General features: G+C 46.6%; 1 protein-coding gene across 4 annotated transcripts in view; it reads left to right on the top strand.

The window, feature by feature from the left end:
* Positions 1-237: 237 nt before the first annotated feature.
* The window catches only part of LOC144486337 (traf2 and NCK-interacting protein kinase-like), a 214,381-nt gene continuing 194,120 nt past the window's right edge, over positions 238-20,498 (top strand). For all 4 annotated transcript variants that reach the window (XM_078204383.1, XM_078204375.1, XM_078204366.1 and 1 more), the window contains exon 1: positions 238-575. In XM_078204383.1, coding sequence (XP_078060509.1) covers positions 519-575 — 57 coding nt within the window. In that variant the 5' untranslated portion in view covers positions 238-518. The remainder of the gene's footprint in view (positions 576-20,498) is intronic.

The following is a 20,498-nucleotide window of genomic DNA, read 5'->3' as shown; positions in this document are numbered from 1 at the left end:
AGAGGTCCCTCCTCAGGGAGGGTGGTGCTGTTTCTGTGTGGGTGGGTGTTTCCCCGCTGATAATCCGCTCTGATAAAACTGGCTGAAGTCGCTTTAAGACGGGGCAGGTTTTTCTCCGGAGAAGGACACGCGTGTTGTTGCCTATCTCCTCCCCGGATACTGAGATTGGCAGGTTCTGCAGAGCCTGCTGTGTATGTGTGTGCTTTATATTGTGTGGGCGCTTTTGTAGAGAGCAGTTGTTCTGAGAAGGACAGATCACAGAATAAGATTGCAGTATTTTTTTTACCCCCTCTCTCCTGTGCCCCCCCCCCCCCCAAGCAGAAATGAGAACAAATTAAAATAATTCCCTCTCTTCCTTGTTTTTTTTGCAAAGTATAAAAGACCTGTCCGATTGATTGTTTGTCACTGAGCGGAAGGATATGTTTTAAATCGCTACAAGCTAAGCAGTGAAGAGAGAGGCGAGAGCAGAGAGAGAGAGACGAGACTGAGCCACTGTGTCAGTTTCTAGTGAAATTAACATGGCGAGCGACTCTCCGGCGAGAAGCTTGGATGAAATCGACCTCTCGGCACTGAGGGTGAGTAACCCAGAGCAGGGCATTCCTTGTACGAGTCGAGACATTCCTTGATTCCCGGAGATACATTGTTTCCCCCTCCTGTAGCACTGTCACAATATAATACTCTCCCAACTAGCAGCTGTATGTACCCGCAATGTACAAATATTCCATCGTATCCCACTATTGTACATGAGCAAGGTAAGAAAGGGAAAATGACACATTTTTCGGGTTGTGTGTTAATGTGTATGTGTTAAGCCCATTCTGACAAGCTTACTACTACACCGATGTCACAATGAGTGGGGTAGAAATTGCATCTGCCTCATTTTAAACAGTCTTCCATTCATTCATTGAATCCCCCTCTCATTCTCCCATTCCTGCAGTGCAATGCCAATTGTTTTCAATTCAAGGCAGTTTCTGGTTGAGACGCCTTTCCTCTGTGTGTGTGTGTGTGTGTCTTCCTAAATCTGCACAGCGTTTCATTACATCTTTTGCGGGGTCTCCGTTAGGATGTTGCGTTTAATAATTGCCCCTCTCTCGAACATTAATTGCTGCTTCGGTAAAGAATCCCCTGAATTTGAGATGGCTGGTTAGAGACCGGGGGGGGGGTGGGGGGAGCCTCAGCAAGCACAGTACAGAAAAATACAGCTGTGTAGAAGGGGGAGGGTAGAGAAACTGGGCCAGCGATATTGTGCTGTTTAATTCGACCCTAACAAAATCCATTTACATTTGTGGAGGTGAATTGTTCAGGAGGAACTGTTTCATTTTTAAAAAAAGCTTTCAGATGAGAGATGTGTTTATCTGGATCAGAAGCCCAGGACTCTTAGTTAATGGCTACAGGAACTGTTATTAGTGAAAGACACTCATTAATATAAAGCTTTGAAGGCAATGTGTCACTCAGGTAAAAATCACTATTTCAGTGAACCCACGGGTCTGTCAAAACTTGGGACATTGGAGAGTTACCAGGGAGGGATAGTCATTTTAAATAACCTGCTGTGACCTCTCTTATTCAACCTTGTTGATTGTGTATCACCCTGCTCGGGTGTGTCTGGGGCAGAATTACAGGAGAAAGGAGTGGGGGTTTGGGGGGGGGGGGGTGGTAGGGAATGACCAGGAAGCGATGGGGGGAGAGAGTTGGACAGAGTGCTGGGGTTGGGTGGGGAACGAGTGATGGTGGTAAGGAGATGTTGACAGTCCCTGGCGTGCCAGTTGTTGTAGAATTTTTTTTGCAATGGTGAGACTGCCTTTGTTTAGTGTGTGTCTGCTTATCAAAAAAATCTCATGTGGAGGCACTTCCTTAACGTAGGGCTTTTGTTACGAGTCTGCGAAAGGGCTATTCTGCTAATTATCTCTTGATTTGCTAGCAGGTCTGCACAGTTCTGCTCTGTAGCATTTTTGAACAGTGTCAATGCGCATGTGAGAGGGGGAGGGGGAGAGATGGGTTCAGTGCCCTCTCCCAAATGCTTCTTGTGGCAAGTCTTTTTGTGTAGAGCCAGCAATCCTGTACACAAGAATGTTGAGGCACAGGTTCACGCAAAGCACTTTTGTGAAGGCTTTTAGCAGATCTGCGGTTTGTCATTCCATGCCAAAAATAATTTCTCATCTTTGTTTTCAAGCCCTTCCTCTCCTTATCCTTGTAACCTCCTTCAACCCTCTGAGAGGCAATGGCCAAGTGGTATTATCGCCCTACTATTAATCCAGAAACTCTGCTAATGTTCTGGGGACCCGGGTTCGAATCCCACCATGCCAGATGATGGAATTTGAATTCAATTTAAAAAAAATCTTGAATTAATAATCCACTGATGACCGTGGAACCATTGTCGGAAAAACCCATCTGGTTCATTAATGTCCTTTAGGGTGGGAAATCTGCCGTCCTTACCTGGTCTGGCCTACGTGTGATTCCAGAGCCACAGCAATGTGGTTGACTCTGAAATTGCCTAGCAAGCCACTCAGTTGTTCAAGAAGGCAGCTCACCAGCATCTTCTCAAGGGCAACTAGGGATGGCAACTAATAAATGCCGGCCAGCCAGCAACACCCATGTCCCACGAATGAATCAGAATAAGAGATCTCACTGCTTCCCCCAATTCTTGCCTCCTGTGCATTTTAAATGCTCCACCATCAGCAGCCATGCCTTCAGCCGCCAGGGTCTTTTCCCTCACTAACCCTCCCCACCTCCCTCTCCCCCCTTTCTTCCTTTAAAAAAAACACCTTTTTGACCAAGCTTTTGGTCGCCTGTCCTATTGTGGCTGAGTGTCAAAGATTGTTGGGTAAGCACTTCTGTGAATGATGCCTTGGGATGTTTAACTCGATGAAAGGTGGCTACATAAATTTACAATGTTGTTCATTCCCCAATGTCAGTGTGTCGAGGCTAGTGGTTCAGACATTCAAAGTTAGATTGAGATGATTGTTAAAGGGCTGCAGTGACAGACTGGATAAATATGATTGGAGCTGTTTGCTCATCCGGAGGGTAAATGTCAACGCAGTCTGGTTGGGCCACTTGGCCTGTTTCAGTGTTGTGACCGGTGTGTCGAGATGTCTGGTCAAGACTAATTGGGGGTGATGCATGTTGGCCCATGTAGCCTGCCCAAGTCTGCATGTGAATTTTGGCTTGTTGGATGGAATGGGGGAGTATAACTGTTCCTGACTGCAGAACTATCCCATCCCATTTCTCAAGGCTTGCCAGCATGTTCAAGTTGTTTGGAAGAAGGCAGTAATGTCATGGAATGCTATTTGATACTGTATCTGAGATTGGCTGTGTGCCTCGGAATGTGAAAATTACATGGCCAAAGTCCTCCATGGTTGGAGTTGCCGTACTCTGTTCGAACTTGTTTTGAATGTGTGGGTGGAATGGGAATTGAAATCTGTTCTCCTTGTTATGAAGCGACGGTGGAACCTGGGAGCAAGTCTCTGCCTGTCCTTCCTTGCAGATTAGTCAGATGCTGTGTGGAAAGAAGAAAGAAACCAGTTGCAAATCCCCCATATTCCAAACGATCAAAAATAAATCAATCAGTGGCCTAACAGGGTCAATACAAAGAGCATGTGGATCAAGCGGGGACCCTGGTTTGATTTAGAGTGAACACAGTCTCGGGATTAGGGGTCAGTGGTTGAGGACTGAGATGAGGAGAAATCACTTCACTCTGTCAATCCTTACAATTCTCTACCCAGAGGGCTGTGGGTATCCATTGTTGAACACATTTAAGGCTAAGATAGACACAGTGGTTAGCACTGCGGCCTCACAGCGCCAGAGACCTGGGTTCAATTCCAGCCTCAGGTCACTGTGTGGAGTTTGCATGTTCTCCTTGTGTCTGAGTGGGTTTCCTCTGGGTGCTCCGGTTTCCTCCCTCAGTCCAAAGGTGTGCGAGTTAGGTTGATTGGCCATGCTAAATTGACCCTTAATGTTAGGGGGTTAGCAGGGTAGATATGTGGGGCTACGGGAATAGGGACTGGGTGGGATTGTGGTCGGTGCAGAATCGATGAGCCAAATGGTCTCCTTCTCCACTGTAGGGATTCTATGAAATGTTTTGGTGGCTCAGGGAATTGAGGATATGGGGAGTGGTGGGTGGAGTTGAAGTCTCATGTTGAATCATGATCGTGTTGGATGGCGGAGTAAATGTGACATGTGGTGTAGTCTACCCCTCCTATCTCTTGTGTTCTTGCGGCCTATGTTTTATTCGTTGGTCTCGCCCTAGTGTTTTGGGTATCATCACACTTGTCCTCTGAGAGACTAGTCTGACAGACTAACAATGAATGTTCTTTCCATGGCTTTGACTATTTTCCTTGCAGCTGATGGTGGGGCCTGTTGGCCGTCTACAATTGGGAGGGTTTTCTGAAATCTCACAACCCATACAAGGAGTGATGGGTGCAGTCACCCACAGCCATCGGGTTTCACCCTGGATTTCTGTGTCAGAGCGTTTAGTCTTCACACCCTGGGACCTGCTAACTCAGAGACGGGAATGGTCGAGCTAAAGGCACAGTCCATTGGCCCATGTGCCACTGCAGTCATGGGCTGGTGGGTGGAAGGGAAAATATCAGTGTTCCCACACCGGATCGCAGTCCAGTGTGCATGCATGAGGATGTCCAAAGGAAGAACTTGCATTGCTCGAGCATCTTTCATGAGTTTGGCACTCACCAGTTTTTTACAGTCAGTTCAATATTATTGAAGTGTAGTCACTGTTGTCATGTAGAAAACGTAGCACCCAATTTGTGCACAGCAAGATCCCACAAAACAATGTGATAATGATCAGCCAATAGGTGATATTGACCCAGGTTTTCTAACTGGTCCAAAGACGCGAGTCTATTTCTGTGTCCTAACTTCAATAATGGTGCTGTCGTTAGATACAATAGCACAAAGCCATCGGTTGCTACTGAGTCAGTTGACTGACTTTCTGTTTGGTATTGAGGGTGATTATGTTAGCCAGACGTTGACTCATTATAATGTGACACACATGCATTTTTTTGGTGAGTTGTGGCTTCCTTTTCATCACGGGGAAACCTATTGCTTCACCACCTCCTGATCCATTAATTCACGCTAAGGACTGGAAATTGCGTTGACTCTTTATTTTGTGAGGTGACGAGTGAATTTGTTTCTGTGAAGCGTTCTGTCTGTAGCATGTGTGCATTGTTGTTCCTGTGGCTTTCTTCACTCCTTCATGGGGTGTGGTTGACACTAACAAAACCGACATTGTACATCCCTAATTGTCCCTTGAGAAGGTGGTGGAGCGCTGCATTCTTGAACTGTTGTAGTGTGTGTAGTGTAGGTACATCCACATTGCTGTTAGGAAGGGAATTCCAGATGTTTGAGCCCTGTAGGTGTTTTTGATACAACTGGGTGGCTTGTCAGAGTAGTTAATGAGCAATCGCAATATCATGGATGTGGGGGAGTCAGATATAGACCAGACTGGGTAAGGATGACAGATTAATTCCCTTGACTAAAGGATATTCGTGAACCAGCTGGGTTTTGAAGCAATTGAGCAGCTTTGTGGTCAGGTTAACTGATATGAGCTTTTTTATTTACGGATTTATAACCGAATTTAAGTTTTTATATCAGGTTGGGATTAGAAATCTCATTCTCCAGGTTACTAGTTCAGGCTCCTTGGGTAGCTGCTCTCTGCCAATGTGGTGATGTTGCAAATATTAGCATCAGCTTGACTGGTCGTGGGGCAGGGACAACTGAACCATGCATGAATGTAGCACCCTTTATCACAGGGAAGCGTGCAAGATTGCAAAGGGTGGAATGTGGAGCCAAGCCAGGAATGAGCTGGAATGAACATGTGTCAGGTAACAAAAACGCAACTGAATGTTTCAGCAGTAGATAGGCCAAGACAGGTGTGAAGGCAGGCGATGTTACAAGGTGAAGATAGGTAACTGGAAGCTCATCTTGGGGTCAAATATGGCACCGCAGTTGTGAGCCGTCTGGTTAATCTGTGTCAGGGAGGGCCATGGTTGTTGGGAGAAGAGTTTTTTTGCAGGGACTGAAAAGCATGGCAAAAATCTTCCCAATATTTGGAGAAAATTTCTGCTCCTCCAGCACTGGATACTGGACAAGCAGCCTGATCATTTGGAGCAAGTGGAAGGTTTGACCGAAGTGGTGGTGTTGAGACCGAGTTGGATGTTCTCAGTGTAAATGTTCAAGTTTCTAGGTGTCCAGATCACCAACAATCTGTCTTGCTCCTTGCACGCCGACGCTAAAGTTATGGAAGCCCACCAATGCCTCTACTTTCTCAGGAGGCTAAGGAACTTTGGCCTGTCCACTATGACTTTCACTAATATTTACAGATGCACCATAGAAAGCATCGTTTCCAGATGTATCTCAGTTTGGTATGGTTCCTGCTCTGTCCAAGACTACAAGAAACTACAAAGGGTCATGAATGAAGCCCAGTCCATCATGCAAACCAGCCTCCCAACCATTGACTCTGTCCACACTTCCTGCTGCCTCAGCAAAGCAGCCAGCATAATCAAGGACCCCACTCACCCCGGACATTCTCTCTTCCACCTTCTTCTGTTGGGGAAAAAAGATACAAAAGTCTGAGGTCACACACCAACCGACACAAGAACAGCTTCTTCCCTGCTGCCATCAGACTTTTGAATGGACCTACCATATATTCAGTTGATCTTTCTCTTCACCCTATCTGTACCTGCAACACTATATTCTGCACTGTCTCTTTTCCTTCTCCCCATGTACTCTATGAACAGTATGTTTTGTCTGTATAGCGTGCAAGAAGCAATACTTTTCACTGTATACCAATACATGTGACAATAATAAATCAAATGTGGAAACTATTACTGTGTTCTCAGATGACGTTGCCGAGGGTATCATGTAGATGAGAAATAGGAAGGGGTCGAGGATGGATCCTTGGGGGACACCAGGATGAATGATGCAACTGTTTGACCCAACTGCTCTGTACCAGTGTTTAAGATCAACACAAACCTCTTCCAACCTTCTTTTGCCCGGTGACAATATCCTTCTATTCTTTTCTTTTTCCTGTGTCTATCCAGCTTCCCCTTAAATGTATCTATCCTCTTCACTGCAGCTGCTCTTGTTATAATAAAGTTCACATTCTGACTGCTCTCTGCTTGAAAGCAAAGTTTCTCATGAATTCCCTGATGTATTTATTCGTGACTATCGTATTTTTATGGCCAATAGTTTTGAGCCCATCCTGTCGTTACTCCATTGAGCTCTTGCACAATTCTAAAAGATCAGGTCACTCCCTCCATCTCCTGTTTCTTAAAGAAAAGAGCCTATTCAGTCCTACCTAATAGTTATATCCTTTCATTTCTGCTATGAGTTATATCCTTTTTATAATTAGGGGGACTAGAACTGCAGAGTACAAGATTAATCTCCTAGACACTGCTGCAAACAAACTAGGCAGAATAATCAGCGGGCTTTCAAGATTTGTATGACTTTCTTAGCTACTGGAGGAAAGGTACTGGGAAAACTGTCCACTGGAACCAACAGCCTTCACCCTATTGGCTGCAGAGAGAGTCGATGCATTGGTTCTGACTTTCCAAGATCCCACAGAAGATTGGATTGGAAAGTCACTAATGCATTGCCTCTATTCAAGAAAGCGGGGAACTCCAGGCCAGTTAGCCTGGCTTCTGTCAGGAAAAATGCTAGAATCGGTTATTAAGGAGCTAATAGCAAGGCATTTAGAAAATTATAATACAATCTGGCAGAGTCAACATGGTTTGATGAAAGGGAAATCATGTTTGACTAATTTATTCACATTAAGTACAAAGGGGAATCTGTAGATGTGGGAAACTTGAATTTCCAGATTGCTTTGGATTGACAGGATGCCACATCAAAGGTCACTTCACAAATAAGAACTCATGGGTGGTATAGTGGTTAGCACTGCTGCCTCATAGTGCCAAGGACCCAGGTTAGATTCCGGCCTTGGGAGATTGTGTGGAGTTTGCATGTTCTTTCCATGTCTGCGTGGGTTTCCTCTGGGAGCTTCGGTTTTCTCCCACAGACCAAAGATGTGCAGTTTCGGTGGATTGGCCATGCTACATTGCCCCTTGGTGTCCAAAAATGTATGGGTTAGGTGGATTGGCCATGGTAATTGCGTGGGGATACGGTGGAGTCTGTGAAATTCTCTTCCCCAGATGGCAGTGGACAATGGGTCATTGAATATGTCCAAGGCTGAGTTAGATTGTTAATCAGTCAGTGAGTCGAGGGTCTGGGAGAGGTCACACTGGAAAGTGCAGGTTAGGACACTATTAGATCAACTATGTTCTCATTGAATGTTGGAGTAGGCTTGAAGGACTGAAGGTCACTTCTGGTTCCCTATTCTTGTGTCCTTTGATAATGTAGGCATAGGAAGAGGTCATGGAGTCTCTCGAGCCAGCTCAATGATTCACTGAGAACATGGCTGCTTGAAGACCCAACTCATCTCGCTCTTACCCCTGTATCGCTTAATACCTCTGGTGAACACCAAATCTAGCAACAACAACAACAACTTGTATTTATATAGCACCTTTTCACGTGATGAGCCATCCCAAGGCGCTTCACAAGAGCATTACAAAACTAAAAGTGCGGCACTGAGCTCCATAAGGAGATCCTTGGGTTAAAGAAGTGTTTAAAGGAGGAAAGTGAGATGGAGAGATGTGGTGAGGAAATTGAACAGCCTGGAGCCGAGGCAACTAAAGACACGGCCGCCAATGGTGGAGCAATGTGATTGGAAATACGATTATGGCAGAGGGATTTTGGGGTTGGGGGAGGGGGTGAGACATGAAGGGATTTGAAAATGAGGATGTGAATTTTAAAATCAAAATATGAATCAATCCCAGATTTAAAACTGACAACTGATCGAGGATCGATTGTCTTTTCCAGTGAAGATTCCCAAACATTGATCAGCCTTTGCATGTAAAAGGATTTTTCCCAATTTCATTCCTGAAAGATCTGCCTCTAATGTTTAGATCACACCCCTTCCCAGGCTGGGATTTTCCGCTCCCGTTCACGTTGGGCAGATTTGCCGGCGAGAATGGAAAATATCACGAGAAGGCCAAGGTGATGTTTCCCGTCGCTGTAACTGCAGGATGTGACCCCCTCCTGCCTCCCATCAGTGGTGGGCCGCATAACCCACTGTTCAACATTGGAAACTTCATTGTAGTAAATGGGTGTGTCATTATCGGGCCCACACACCGGAATCCGAACCGCAACCCCCACTCCCCCCTCACCCCCTACCCCCCCCCCCCCCCCCTCCACCCTGCTTGGCAAATAACGCATCCATGTTGATGTGATGTCTGAGAGACACCAGAGAGAGAGGTGTCAGAAGATAAACGCGGGTGAAGAATGTTTCCAGGGTCTGGCGACCATAACTTTCAGGTGAACTCTGTGCTGCTGTGGGCAGGACTGCCCTTTAAAGAACAAAGAACAGTACAGCACAGGAAACAGGCCCTTTGGCCCTCCAAGCCTGTGCTGCTCCTTGGTCCAACTAGACCAATCGTTTGTATCCCTCCATTCCTAGGCTGCTCATGTGACTATCCAGGTAAGTCTTAAACGATGTCAGCGTGCCTGCCTCCACCACCCTACTTGGCAGCGCATTCCAGGCCCCCACCACCCTCTGTGTAAAAAAAACGTCCCTCTGATATCTGAGTTATACTTCGCCCCTCTCATCTTGAGCCCGTGACCCCTCGTGATCGTCACCTCCGACCTGGGAAAAAGCTTCCCACTGTTCACCCTATCTATACCCTTCATAATCTTGTACCCCTCTATTAGATCTCCCCTCATTCTCCGTCTTTCCAGGGAGAACAACCCCAGTTTACCCAATCTCTCCTCATAGCTTAATACAGCACCCGGCTCAAAGTGCTGAGGTGATGGTGGGGTGCGCGAATCCGAGGCTGCCTATTTTTTATTTGTTTTAACCAAGTGCCACGCTATATGGTTAAAAACTCACCATTGCCATCGGCAGCTGCTCTTCCCATCCAACACCAGACTCTGCCAATATTGGAGAAAGTCCCAGTCTCCGACTTTCCATCTTTATCTGTTCCCCTTGATACCTTACATGTTGCTCAAATTACCCTTCGACTTTCCTAATTCCAGTGGCCACATCCCGAGTTTGTGATCCCTTCTCATGAATTAATCCTTGGAGTCCAAGTTTCATGGAAATCTATGCTGCACTCTCTCCAAGGCCCGTCTATCTTTCGTAAGGTGCGGTGTCTAGACCAGTTCACATTATTTCAGGTGTGGTCTAACCAGGGCTTTATGTGGCTGAAGCAGCTCTTGTACCTCCTTGTGTTCAAATCCATTGCTTGTATCGGCCAGCACTCCATTCATCTCCCTCATCATGCCTTTTTAATCTTTTTACCAGGACCCCCAAGTCTCTTTGGACAATTTCTGTTTCTTGCTTTTTGCCATTTGGAAAGTGTCCTCTTCTGTCCTTTTTGGGTTAGAAGTGGAAGACCTCACATTTGTCTTCAGTGAGATCCATCTTCCACATCTATCAATGTGTCTTTGTCACGTGAAGCTCCGATCTACACTGCTCCCAATGCAGCCCATCCTGCATCATTGGCAGGGTTGAGTATGTGGCTTTCATTACTATTAGCTAACTTGGTAATAAATAGGATGAATTGTTAAGGCCTCAACACAGATCCTGGGAATTTGAAGAAACCTCCCCATTGCTTACATTCAGGAGCAGGAGAATTCCAAGCAAATTGCGCACATTTTGTGGTTTTTTTTACAAGAATTCAAATACTTTTTGTAACAAGCAGCTCCCTGATAGGGGTTGGAAGCCTGGACCCTCAGATTAAAAGTCTGATGCTCTACCGACTGAGCTATGTGGGCTGCCACAGGTTGCATTCTGCCAATGGGAGTCCCTGTCAATTATCCCAACTCTGTCTCCTGCTGATTTGATTTAATTTATTATTGTCACATGTATTAACATACAATGAAAAGTATTGTTTCTTGTGTGCTACACAAAGCATACCATTCATAGAGAAGGAAAAGAGAGACTGCAGAATGTAGTGTTACAGTCATAGCTAGGGTGTAGAGAAAGAATCATTTAATGCAAGGTAAGTCCATTCAAAAGTCTGATGGCAGCAGGGAAGAAGCTGTTCTGAGTCGGTTGGTACGTGACCTCAGACTTTTGTATCTTCTTCCCGACAAGGTTCCTGTTGAGGGCAGCAATTTGCCTTCAATTGCATGAGCTTCATCTTGAACTAACAGTCGCTTATGCCGAATGTTATCAGTTGTCTTCTCAAAGTCCATGTAAATAAGATCTACCGACATTTCCCTGTTACTGTGGTCCCCTGCAGGTTTACAAGGTATGACCTATCCTGTATACCTCCGTGCTGGCTCCCTCAGATCAGCTGAAGGGTGTTTAGTCACTTATTTGTTTAAATATCAGAGTTAGACTTAACCAGAGTAGTTTGATTTGACAGACCTGAGCATTCCAATTGGCTAAAAGAGTGATACAAGGTGAGGAGCTGGGAGGATGGATGAAGCTCAACACCATCCAGGACAAAGCAGCCCACTTGATTGGCACCACATCTACAAGCATTCAATCCCTCCACCACCAACGCTCAGTAGCAGCAGTGTGTACCATCTACAAGATGCAGTGCAGCAATTCACCAGAGATCCTTAGACAGCGCCTTCCAAATCCCCGACCACTTCCATCCAGAAGGACAAGGTCAGCAGATACATGGGAACACCACCATCTGCAGGTTCCCCTCCAAGTCACTCATCATCCTGACTTGGAAATATATCACCATTCCTTCACAGTCGCTAGGTCAAAATCCTGGAATTCCCTCCCTAACGGCATTGTGGGTCAACCCACAAAACATGGACTGCAGCGATTCAAGAAGGCAGCTCACCACCACCTTCTCAAGGGCAACTAGGGATGGGCAATAAATGCTGGCCAGTCAGCGACGCCCATGTCCCACGATTGAATAAAAAAACACTGTCTATACCAGGATTGCCAGCCTTCCTGGAGTGCTCCGGAACTAACAAAAGATGGTTTTATTTTGTCACTTCCTTTGACTATTTCTCTGTACATAAAAATGGAGGAAAAAGGTTGTTTGGCAGACAGCCGAGCGTCATCCAATTGGATGATGAGTCTTGCTTTCCAGTTGGTGTAGGAAGGCAGCGTGTCACGAGGATGGGTGTGTTGACCGACTAGAACATGGGGGCAAGTCCTGATGAAAGCTCCAGGGATACGTTTAATCACAGTTATCAACTGTAGTCTAGACTCCAGCTGTAGAGAGATTTGAAGTCAAGATTGCAGTGGAGGCGGAGCTGAGTAGTATTATTGCTGGATGAGTAATCCACATACCCAGGGTAAAGTTTTGAGGCCCTGTGTTCAAATCCCGCCACAGCAGATGGTGAAATTAAAAGTCTATTGACGACTGTCAAAAACCCACCTGGTTCACTGATGTCCTTTAGGGAAGGAAATCTGCTGGCCTTGCCCGGTCTGTCCTACATGTGACTCCAGAGCCACAGCAATGTGGATGACTCTTAACTGTTCTCCGAAGCGGCCCGGTAAGCCAATCCGCTCAAGGGATTGGCAAACGCTGGCCCAGCCAGTGACGCCCACAGTCTCGTGGAAGAATTTTTCGAATATAGGAGGCCAGACCTGGATAGTGACAAGTCTCTGGTTCAGAATTTGGTTTGACTGTGCATAGGTTTTGGAGTTTGCCTTGAGCTGCCAACTCTGGTTTTGATGCATTCTTGGAAATTTCAGCACGGCTGGCCGTCTGTAACCAGCGCGGCTGGCCGTCTGTAACCAGCGCGGCTGGCCGTCTGTAACCAGCGCGGCTGGCCGTCTGTAACCAGCGCGGCTGGCCGTCTGTAACCAGCGCGGCTGGCCGTCTTGCCAATAATTTATCAACAGATAAATAAGAGATAAACAAAGGTGTGGGGCAGGGGAGGAATGAAGTCTCCTGGGTTTTTGCTTTCAGTACTGCCTCCAGAATAAACCTGCAGGATTGGCCACGCAGGTTGTTGAAAGGGAAGAGTAATTAGGAACCAATTTGCTTGTTGTGACTGCTGGATGTAGATCTGGTAGCAAAGACACCCTGTTGTATCTGAGTGGTTTGTGTGCAATGCTGGTAAACTATTGCAATCAATATGTGCGTAATGGCTGAGACCCAACTTGTTGCTGACAATGGACCCATTTTGAGGAATGTTCTTTGTTGTTTGAACAACAGCCACTCATAAAAACCTTCAGTGTGCGGCACCTTTCAAGGAGCTAGGCTGAGTAGTGAGCAGAGAGGCACATAAACAAACACAAACAATAGGCCACAATGGGAGAGTTGGAGGTGACGGAAAGTGCCATAGTTGACTCTGAGGCTGAAAGAGTAATTTTTAAAAAAATGTTTGTTTATTAGTCACAAGTAAGGCTTACACTGCAATGAAATTACTGTGAAAATCCCCGAGTCGCCACTCTTCGGCACCTGTTCAGGTACACTGAGGGAGAATTTAGCACGGCCAATGCACATAACCAGCACGTCTTTCAGACTGTGGGAGGAAACCAGAGCATCCAGAGGAAACCCATGCAGACATGGGGAGAATGTACAGACTCCGCACAGACAGTGACCCAAGCCGGGAATTGAACCCGGGTCCCTGGCACTGTGAGACAGCAGTGCTAATCATTGTGCCAAATTAAGTTTTAAGTTTATTTATTATTGTCACAAGTCGGCTTACATCAACACTGCAATGAAGTTACTGTGAAAATTATATTGTCATGTTGAATGTACTAGGTTTCCCTTGAGTGTAGAATATTATGGGGTGACCTAATTGCATTGATATGGGAGAAACTATTTCCTTGGGGATGGTGGGGAAAATGTCCAGGCATGATATTAAAATTAGAGCTAGAATTAGAACAGTCTTGAGGGGCTGAATGGCTTCCTCGTGTGGCTGTGGTCCATTTGAATCCAAATTGCATTGCCTGCATTTTATTCAGCAGAATAAAGTTTCCATTAATGAATGAAGCTGCAATTTGCCCGTTTTGTCTTGGCTGATCCTTTCTGAAGGCTTGTTAGATTCTTGATCGATTATTACCATTCCCGTCTTATGGGGATAAGGAAGTCAGCAGAGGATAGCGTTTGCAGCTAGAGATGGTGTAGGAGAGAAAGCAGCCTGACTAATTGTGAGAGTGTGGGATCAGGAAGAGGACATTTAGCTCTCCGATTCTAGCCCACCATTTCAATTGGATCATGGCAGATCTTGACTTTGAAACCTTTGTTCCATTTTCTTGCGCAAGAAAAATCTCAGTCGTGAAAATTTCTGTTGACAGCAGGAAGGGCCAACGCGATCTGGATTTCTACAATCCTTTGTGTGGAAAACTGGTTCCTGGTTTCGTTGCTCATAAAAAGAGTTATTTATTCAGGTGGTACTGGAATGGAGAGATTCTGTCTGTCAGGAACGATTGAACTGGATGGGCTTGTTTGCTGGAGCGAGACATGGTGATCTGATATTTTTAATTCATGGGATGTGGGTGTTGCAGTGAATGCTGCCAGTCCTTGTCCTTCAGAGTGCAGATGAGTCACTGACTACAGTCTGTGTGGTGTACAGCTGTTGGGGCAGAATTTTGACCCAGCAATGATGAAGAGAAGGGGGTGACTTGGGGAGGGGGGACTGCAGGGGGTAGTGTTTCTATCTGTTTTTAGCACGCGTTCTTCGAGGTGGTGGAGATTGGGGGTTGGGAAGATGCTGTTGAAGGAGCATTGAGTGGGGCCAATGGAGTTGCACGGTGTCACAGTGCTTAGCACTGCTGCCTCACAGCGCCAGGGACCCGGGTTCGATTCCCGGCTTGGGTCACTGACTGTGTGGAGTTTGCACGTTCTCCCCGTGTCTGCATGGGTTTCCTCCGGGTGCTCCGGTTTCCTCCCACAGTCTGAAGATGTGTGGGTTAGGTGGATTGGACATGCTAAATTGCCCCTTAGTGCCATGGGATTAGCTAGGGTAATTGCATGGGGTTATGGGAATTGGGCCTGGGTGGGATTGTGGTCGGTGCAGACTCGATGGGCCGAACTGCCTCCTTCTGCACTGTAGGGATTCTGAGTGGCTGCAGATGGTACACACTGAGCATCGATGGTGGAGGGTGCGAATGTTTACTGCGGTGGAAGGGGTTCCAATCAAGCGGGGCTGCTTTGTCCTGGATGGTGTTGAGCTTTGTGAGTGTTGTTGGAGCTGCACCCATCCAGGCAAGTGCGGACCATTCCATCACACTCCTGACTTGTGCCTTGTAGATGGTGGATAGGCTTTGGGGAGTCAGGAGGTGAGTTACTCTCTGCAGGATTCCCAGTCTCTGACCTGCTCTGGTAGCCACAGTATTTTTATGGCTAATCCAGTTCAGTTTCTGGTCAATGATGATCCCCACGGTGAAGAACCTTGGGACATTTAAATGCCTTTTAAAGCACTGTATAAGTGCACATTGTTGCCATCCAAACCCTTTCATGATGACAGACTAAGTTTGTCAGCCAATATTTCTATTGAAGGTTTTGGCATGCAGTGGCAGCATATGGCCTGTTCCTGCATCAGAAGGCACAGTGTGTGATCTTCAGGAGTTGACTGATGTCATCCCCTCGCTCCCCATTGAAACTTGCTTTAGTCCAGGTAACCTGAATTCTGTGCATTTGGCAGCAGCCAGTATTTGTAATGTAATATCCCTGGTGAGACAATCGAGGAGTGGATTGGACGTTCTCCTCCTCTGAGCTCCTGTGTTGCGCTAACTCGGTGCCTGGCTGCGAATTGGAAAGAGCGAGCAAGCAGACCTGCAGGAACTGAGGGGATGGAGGTCTCAGGAAAGGTTGAGGAAACTGGGTACCTTTTCTCTTGGGAGCTGAGCTGATTTTGAGGAAGGAGTTTGCCATCGTGGAATGTGGAGAAACCTCGGGGTGAGTCCAGAACTATGATGAAAAACAATGGGGGTGCGGGAAATCAGGAGTAAAACAACAGAAAATGTTGAGAATGTTCAAAAGGTCCTGCGGCATCTCGAGAGGGAGAGAATTAATATTCCCAGCTAATAACCTTTCCCCGGAACTGGGAGACACCAGAGATTTTACCAAGTGCAAGGGTCAGAAAAGGTTTCTGTGATTGGGTGAGATTTGAAAAGGGATGATGGTACAAGTAAAACTAAAGACTTGCATTTCAATAGCACCTGATGATCGCGGGCCATCCTGAAATGCTGGACAACCTGATGAAGTAGTATTTGCAATCTGAACTATCTAAAATTTTGGTTAGGTCACGTTTGGAGTATTGCGTACAATACTCCAAAAGTGACCTAACCAAAGGAAGGATGTTGATGCATTGGAAAGGGTGCAGAGGAGATTCACCAGGATGTTGCCTGGTCTGGGGAGTTTTAGTGATGAAGAGAAATTGGATAAACTGAGGTTGTTTTCCTTGGAGCAGAGGAGACTGGGTGGGTGGGGGGTGGGGGTGGGGTGGGGTGGGGGGAGTGGGGCGGGGGGGCGGGGCGGGGGGGGAAGCATAGAGGAGATGTATAAAATTATGAGGGGCATAGAGTAGACTTTTCCCCTTCAGAGAGGGATCAATGACCAGGGGGTATAGATTTAATGGAAGGGGCAGGAGGTTTAGAGGGGATGTGAAGAAAAACTTTTTCACCCAGAGGATGCTGGGAGTCTGGAACTCACTGCCTGAGAGGGTGGTGGAAGCCGAGGCCCTCATAATATTAATCAGTATTCGGATGTGCACTTGCAAGTGGTGGAAAATGAGAAGAATAGTTAAATGGTTTATTTTTGGCTGGCGCAGACAGGATGGGCCAAAGGGCCTTTTCTCTCTGATTTGCTGTTTTCTCTTGGCTGGTAAGGCCAGTATTTGAATTGTAGGTAACACAGAAGCAACTTGTGCAAAACAAGCTTCCACAAACAGCAATGTGATCATGATCTTTTCTTTGTGTGAGGGGTAGGTTTTAACCAGGGCATTGGGGATAAATCCTCAGCTCTTCTTTGAGCTAGTACCTGGGGATTTTCTCCATTCTGCAGAGAGACGGCATCTCTGACAGTGCAGCACTGCACTGGAGTGTGGGCTTGTGTTCCTGTGCTGCAGTGGGGCTTGAACCCGCAACCTACTGACTCAGAGGTGAGAGCGTTAATCACTGAGCTACGCTAACACCGAGGCAAAGAGACATCATTGTGGGATTAGTAAAGAGACCAAGCAAAAGCTGGGTCTGGCGGATCTGGAAATGGTGACAGCGACTGTCAGGAGAAACGGGACAAGTTCCGCACACAGGACGGCCTAAACCGGGATGTTGGATTTATGTCACATTATCAGTAACCCCCACAGCTTGCCTCCTGGGCTTGCAGAATCTCACTAGCTGTCCTGTCTGGAGACAATACACATCTCTTTAACCTGTGTTTAATGCTCCCTCCACCCACATTGTCTGTACCTTTAAGACCTGGCTGGCTTTAGGGATTCGCATTCTAATCAGTATTCTGTAACTTGATGTTGTGTCTCTGTGCACTGTTTGAGAGCACATTTCCACTCCATCTGACGAAGGAGCAGCGCTCCGAAAGCTTATGGTATTTGCTACCAAATAAACCTGTTGGACTTTAGCCTGGTGTTGTGAGACTTCTTACTGTGTTCACCCCCGTCTAACGCCGGCATCTCCACATCAGGAGAAACGGGAGCAGTGGTTATGATCTGAAAGTGCTGAACTGAAGAGGCCGTAAATATAAGATAGTTACTGACATCAAATAAAGAATTTAAGAGCAATTTCTTTACGCAGAATGTAGTGGTTGAAGCAGAGTCCTGATGCATTTAAACAGAAACCAGACGCAGGCACAAAGGAAAAGGAAATAGAAAGTGATAGCAGCTTGGAGCGGAAGTGGTCATTTGAATTCAGTGTGAAGCATGCAGGTTGAAGAATTTGCTTCTATTTAAGGTGGCCTTCTGTCTGTTACAACCATGGTTTGCAGCCTGGTGATCAATTTTGTGTTGATATCCAAGTTCTGCAGCCCTGCCACATCCAGCCTGGGTGGTGGACAATTAAACAACTCGCAGGAGGAGGAGGCTCCACAAATATCCCCATCCTCAATGATGGAGGAGCCCAGCACATCAGAGCAAAAAATAAGGCTTAAGCTTTCACAACAATCTTCAGCCAGAAGTGCCGAGTGGATGATCCTTCTCGGCCTCCTCCAGTGGTCCCCAGCATCTCAGATGTCAGTCTTCAGCCAATTTGATTCACTCCACGTGATATCAAGAAACGGCTGAAGGCACTGGATACTGCAATGACAATGGACCCTGACAATACTCCAGCAATAGTCCTGAAGACTTGTGCTCCAGAATTAGCTGGGCCTTAGTCATGCTGTTCTAGTACAGTTACAGCACTGACATCTACCCGGCAATGTGGAAAATTGCCCAGGTATCTCCTTTACACAAGAAACAGGACAAGTCCAATCTGGCCAATTACCGCCCCATCAGTCTACTCATCAGTAAAGTGATGGAAGGCTGTCCTATCCAGTCGTGAATGGTGGTGGACAATTAAACAACTCCCTGCAGGAGGAGGCTCCACAAATACCAGCCTCCCATCCATTGCCCCTATACTTCCCGCTGCCTCGTCAAAGCAGCCAGCATAATTAAGGACCCCACGGACATTCTCTCTTCCACCTTCTTCCTTTGGGAAAAAGATACAGAAATCTGAGGTCGCGTACCAACCAACTCAAGAACATCTTCTTCTCTGCTGATGTCAGACTTTTGAATGGACTTACCTTGCATTAAGTTGATCTTTCTCTACACCCTAGCTATGACTGTAACACTACATTCTCCACTCTCTCCTTTCCTTCTCTATGAACGGTATGCTTTGTCTGTATAACGTGCAAGAAACAATACTTTTCACTGTATATTAATACATGTGACAATAATAAATCAAATCAAAATATCCCCATCCTCCATGATGGAGGAGCCCAGTACACCTCAGAGCAAAAAATAAGACCAAAGTTTTCGCAACAATGCCATTAAGCGACACTCACTCAGCAATAACCTGCTCACTGATACTCAGTTTGGGTTCTGCCAGAGTCACTCAGTTCCTGACATCATTACTGCTGCCTCACAGCATCAGGGATCCGGCTTCGATTCCGGCCTCAGGTCACTGCCTGTGTGGCGTCTGCATGTTTTCCCCGTGTCTGCGTGGGTTTCCTCCGGGTGCTCCGGTTTCCTCCCACACTCCAAAGCTGTGCGGGTTAGGTTGATTGGCCATGCAAAATTGTCACTGGTGTCAGGGGGATTAGCAGGTTAAATATGTGGAGTTATGGAACTAGGGCCTGAGTGGGATTGTGGTCAGTGCAGACTCGATGGGCCGAATGGTCTCCTTCTGCACCTTAGGGATTCTATGATCTACTGTCTTGGTTCAAAAATGGACAAAAGAGATGAATGCCAGAGGTGAGGTAAGAGTGACCATCCTTGACATCAATGCAGCATTTGACCGAGTGTGGCATCAAGGAGCCCCAGCAAACCTGGAGTCATTGGGAATCGGGGAAATCTCTCCACTGGTTGGACTCGTACCTGGCACAAAGAAAGATGATTGCGTGATTGGAGGTCAATCATCTCAGCTCCAGGAAATCACTGCAGGAGTTCCTCAGGGTTAGTGTCCCAGGCCCAACCATCTTCAGCTGCTTCATCAATGACCTTCCCTCTATCATAAGGTCAGATGTGGAGATGTTCACCATTCACAACTCCTCAAATACTGATCGAGTCCATGTCCAAATGCAGCTCAAGCTGACAAGTGGCAAATAACATTCGTGCCACACAAGTGCCAGGCAATGACCATCTCCAACAAGAGAGAATCTAACCATCACCTTTGACATTCAATGGCATCATATCACTGAATTCCCCACTGTCAACATCCTGGGGGTTACAATTGGCCAGAAACTGAACTGAAACTGAACTGAACTAGCCATATAAATATTGTGGCTACAAGAGCTGGTCTGAAGCTAGGAACCCTGCAGTGAGTAACTCCCCAAAGCCTGTCCACCATCTACAAGGCACAAGTCAGGAGTGTGATGGAATACTCTCCACTTGCCTGGATGGGTGCAGCTCCAACAACACTCAAGAAGCTCAACATCATCCAGGACACAACTGCCAGCTTGATTGCTACCCGTTCCACAAACATTCGCTCCCTCCATCTCCGATGCACAGTGACAGCCATGTATACTATCTACAAGATGAACTGCAGGAACTCACCAAGGTCCTTAGAGAGGACCTTCCAAACCCACGACCACTACCATCTAGCAGGACAAGAGCAGCTGATACCTTAAAGTTTCCCTCCAAGTTACTCCCCATCCTGACTTGGAAATAATTTGCTGTTTCTTCACCGTCGCTGGATCAAAATCTTGGAACTCCCTCCCTAACAGCACTGTTGGTGTACCTACACCTCCGGGACTGCAGCGGTTCAAGAGGGCACCACCACCTTCTTGAGAGCAATTAGGGATGGGCAATAAATGCTGGCCTAGCAAGAAATGTCCACATCCCATAAAATGTATTTTTAAAAACAT

Source organism: Mustelus asterias, chromosome 3, assembly GCF_964213995.1.
Source record: "Mustelus asterias chromosome 3, sMusAst1.hap1.1, whole genome shotgun sequence".
Taxonomy (NCBI): domain Eukaryota; kingdom Metazoa; phylum Chordata; class Chondrichthyes; order Carcharhiniformes; family Triakidae; genus Mustelus; species Mustelus asterias.
Note: the sequence above shows the minus strand (reverse complement) of the source record. Positions and strands in the feature narration are given on the sequence as shown.